Source organism: Bidens hawaiensis, unplaced genomic scaffold (genome assembly GCF_021521415.1).
Source record: "Bidens hawaiensis isolate Kalapana, Puna unplaced genomic scaffold, B.hawaiensis_p1.1 tig00025021_1, whole genome shotgun sequence".
Lineage (NCBI taxonomy): Eukaryota > Viridiplantae > Streptophyta > Magnoliopsida > Asterales > Asteraceae > Bidens > Bidens hawaiensis.
The window spans coordinates 166,891-170,648 of NW_027493982.1; the positions used below are offsets into that span (position 1 = coordinate 166,891).

General features: G+C 36.0%; 1 protein-coding gene across 1 annotated transcript; it reads right to left on the reverse strand.

Annotated features, from left to right (window-relative positions):
• Positions 1 to 911: 911 nt before the first annotated feature.
• LOC143570705 (uncharacterized protein At4g22758-like) lies at positions 912 to 2,392 on the reverse strand. Its single transcript, XM_077056289.1, has 2 exons — positions 2,133 to 2,392; positions 912 to 1,304 (listed from the first exon to the last, which is right to left on the reverse strand). The coding sequence occupies exons 1-2, from the start codon at positions 2,377 to 2,379 to the stop codon at positions 1,120 to 1,122; spliced, it is 432 nt and encodes a 143-aa protein (XP_076912404.1). The 5' UTR covers positions 2,380 to 2,392; the 3' UTR covers positions 912 to 1,119.
• Between the last annotated feature and the right edge of the window lie 1,366 nt (positions 2,393 to 3,758).

A 3,758-nucleotide genomic window follows, 5' to 3' on the forward strand; every position in this document is an offset into this window, starting at 1 on the left:
CCTTATTTTTTCATCTTTACAAATCATAAGTCTGAATTTATAAATGTATGAATCAGATTGTATCTAATTCTTATTGAACTTTATATAAGTTTTAAGGTCTTGATTCTACACCAAAGCCGGTTCATAAATAAAAAGTGCATTTGCTTATGATTCATAACATGTGGTAATTTAATGACCAACATCTTTTGTAAATGGATTTTTAGAAAAAAGAACACAATCACACGTGCTAAAGGTTATATCTTTGGTATGGTAATTCAAAGTTGACATCTTTTGTCATCAAACATGTTTTGTATTCCCTGTTATAAGGTTTGATTTTATGAATAACTCGAATTTTCTTTAATTTGGGTGTATAAAAATATTGCATGCGTCGAAAGGGAATATGAATATAATTTTGACCATAAAACAAACGCAATGGCTACCTCTTTCATTTTGCTACTAAGATGGTTAAGGACGTAGGCTGACGTGAAGAAAGAGCGTAAAAGATGTATAAGGTTGTGAATGACACTCCCTCCATCCTTACCATAATAACATAAAACAATAACATGATTGTAAACCATTAGTTTCAAGTATGGTGACTCCAAAAAGATGAAAAAGAAGTATCGTGTGCCACGTCAACAAATCATTCGAGAGCTTCAGTGTGTAGAGGCCGAGCGGAAGGAAAAATCATAAAGAGAAAAAGATTTCAGGGAAAATAATTCGGCAAAACAAGCCCCCCCCCTAAAAAAATGCGGTACCAAGCACAAAGTCATCCCTAAGGGTGCATCCTGAAAGGCATCCCGTTCAGCCTAATACTAATATAATCTATAACATACATACCATTAAGGGTTCAAACATCTCTTAACTATTCAATAATTTTAGAGACTTGACAAAAAAAAACAATTGATATTGCATAGGATAGTAACACCAATTACATAATGATTCATGAAACAATATGTGAAATTTCACAATTAATTTGAAAACCAAACAAAGCCCTAACCACATTCATCACTCTTGCCAACAAGCAATCATAAAAAAATAATAATAATCCAAGAACTGAACAAATTCAAATTCTATGAAAATCAAGATACCCAAATTGTAAGCGTATCGATAAATCATCACTGTTTATTCTGTTGTGACCATTCAATTAGATGATACTTTGAGATTGAGTGACTTGTTAAACCACGCCTTCCATCCTCCCACGCTCTTCCTCGGTATTCCTGAAGCCACTGACTTTCCATCGTCCGAGTCCACCACCTCCTTAGGCTTCTTGCAGAGCATGAAGTTCCGCACTCCAACTGATCCAATCGTCTCCCATGGCTTCAGAGCTGCACAATATCAAATCCACCAACATTCAAATTCAATTCAAGTTACTAAAGATGCAAACGAGCTAAGTTGCTCATGAGTTACTAGATATCGGACCAATAAAAAGCTCGAAACTTGAGCTCAAGCCGTCAAATAAACTTGCTTAGTTATCGAAGCTGAGCTCAAGCCCTGTACGGGAATACCATTTAGGCTCATCAAGCTTTAACGAGCCTAGTCTATTTTTACTAAACAAGGGCGAGCTCAAGCCCTGTATGGGAAGATCGTTTAGGCTTGTCAAGCCTTAACAAGCCTAGTATATTTTTAAGTTTTTAACTCCTTTGAATTCCTAAGTATTAATTTCACACTACAATGCGGAGCTCGAGCCAAGCATTGGCTCGTTTAAGGTGGCATTGCACACGAGCATAAGCCAAGCTTAGGCCTGTTAAGAATTTTCTCAAAATATATAAAAAAATAGTTAAAAATGTAAATAAATTTTATATAATAAACAACTAACAGGCCAAATTAAAGCTTGAGAATTGACTCATGAGCAGCTCAGCTTGAGCCAACCCTTGGCTCATTTAAAGTAATGCACGAGTTGGAGCCAAGCACAAGCTTTAAAAAAAGAGTTCGAAACGAGCCAAGCCCAATCTCTTGTAACTTGTAAGTCTAGTCGAGAATGGGCTTTGCTAAACTCAAACTCTCATAAGTTAAAACAAGCCAAGCTCAAGCCTAGTAGACTATTCAAAACAACCCTACCAGAGCTCGGGCTCAGCTCATTTACACCAAACATACACTAACAAATAACAATTATACACAACATCAACAATTAAGTCCAAGTTAACGAATCCTACCTTCCGTCCCAGCAACCGGGCAATACAACACAAAATCATTACAATTAAATCCAAGCACAGGAAGCCGCCCTTCGCGGGCATACAACTTAAGCGCGGTATCAACAACACCCGCCACTGTCTCCACCTCATTCACAACAAACCGAATCGGCCCCGCGCTTCCAACTACCGTAACATTAATCAAAATCCGGTTTCCAACAACTTTCGAAGAAACCTGACTTCTTTTATTATTATTCTTCGTAAGCAACATCTTGTTGTTTTAGTTTTCTTTTTTTTTTTTTAATATCTGAATAACAAAACCAGATTAAATCAAATGAAACTAATTAATTAAAGCAGAAACGTAGTCAGAGTTATTCACGGGTCGACACCGATGCAGCGGAAGTACCAGCCTTCCTTGCACGATCCGAATGGGAAGAGAGAGATCATCCACCTAATATTATTATTATAAAGCAAGATTTCCACCATTCACAAACGAAATTATGTATTGATTTAATAATAAAAACCGTGTGGAAGAAGAAGAAGAATAAAGGGGTTGTAGATGGTGGAATTAGGGTTAGGGCTTGTTGTATGGTGGCTTAATGTGGGTGTGGGTTTTGTGTTTTTATATAGGGAGTGTGGAAGATTGGGGAAACTAGCCGACCCAACGGGCCTTTCTTGTTCCCAAAGGGTTATCTTCATATATATATATATATATATATTCTAGGGATGTTTTAGGAATGTGATTTCATAGATGTTCCTCATGGTGATTATAAATCACGGATGAGCATTTTTGGTATCGAATTTGATATAGTCAGTACTGAAAGAGTATCAAGTTTTAATTTTTCTGTACGGTATGATACCGGTATCGGTAAATTGAACATTTTGGTACTGGTAACGATACCAAGTATAATATATAAATATATTATACTGAGTATAATAAACTCAAAATTATGTATTAGTATGGTGGTAAATCTATCTTGCTTATCTACAGGTTACGAGTTCAAGACCGATTTTAAGAATTTTTTTTATTTACAATTGTCATGAAATCTCATTTTGAAATATGCTTCCAAAATCGTTGAGGCGGTCCTGGGTGAGTTAGACTTGAAGAGTCAAATTACTATGGACAGATGACATCCAATCCTAAGAAGGGCTCATTTGGATATTGGAGGTAATTCTAGACATTGTTAAAAAAATATATTGTCTATATTTTATAAGGACTCGACAATGTATTTAGTACGAAAAAGGACGTTTGAGTTAGGGGTGTAAACCAACAAGCTAAGCAGAGCTCGAGATCGGCTCGTTTTGACTTACGAGAGCTCGTGCTCGGCTAGTTTCGCGCTCTTTTCTTGGCTTAAGCTCGGATCCTAAGTCATTTTTTTCAAACTCAGTCTAGATTTGTTTATTACTTAATAGTTAGTTTATACATATTTTAAATTGATTTTATATATTTTGAGAAAACCCTTAAACGGGCCTAAGCCTATCTCTAGCTCGAGCTCCTATAGTACCTTAAACGACCTAAAGCTTGATTGTACAAATGTAATATTTATAAAATATGTAAGTCCAAAATAGGCAAACTAAAAAGTACACAAGGTTCGCTAAACATAGGCGGGTCTAAATGAAATTTTTATACAAGGCTCGAGTTCATGCTCT

Excerpts from the sequence above, each read along its gene's own strand:
- LOC143570705 (XM_077056289.1), bottom strand. The coding sequence starts at position 2,379 with ATGTTGCTTACGAAGAATAATAATAAAAGAAGTCAGGTTTCTTCGAAA. Across the intron at positions 1,305-2,132 it reads CCCGGTTGCTGGGACGGAAG|CTCTGAAGCCATGGGAGACG; the intron begins GTAGGATTCGTT and ends GATATTGTGCAG.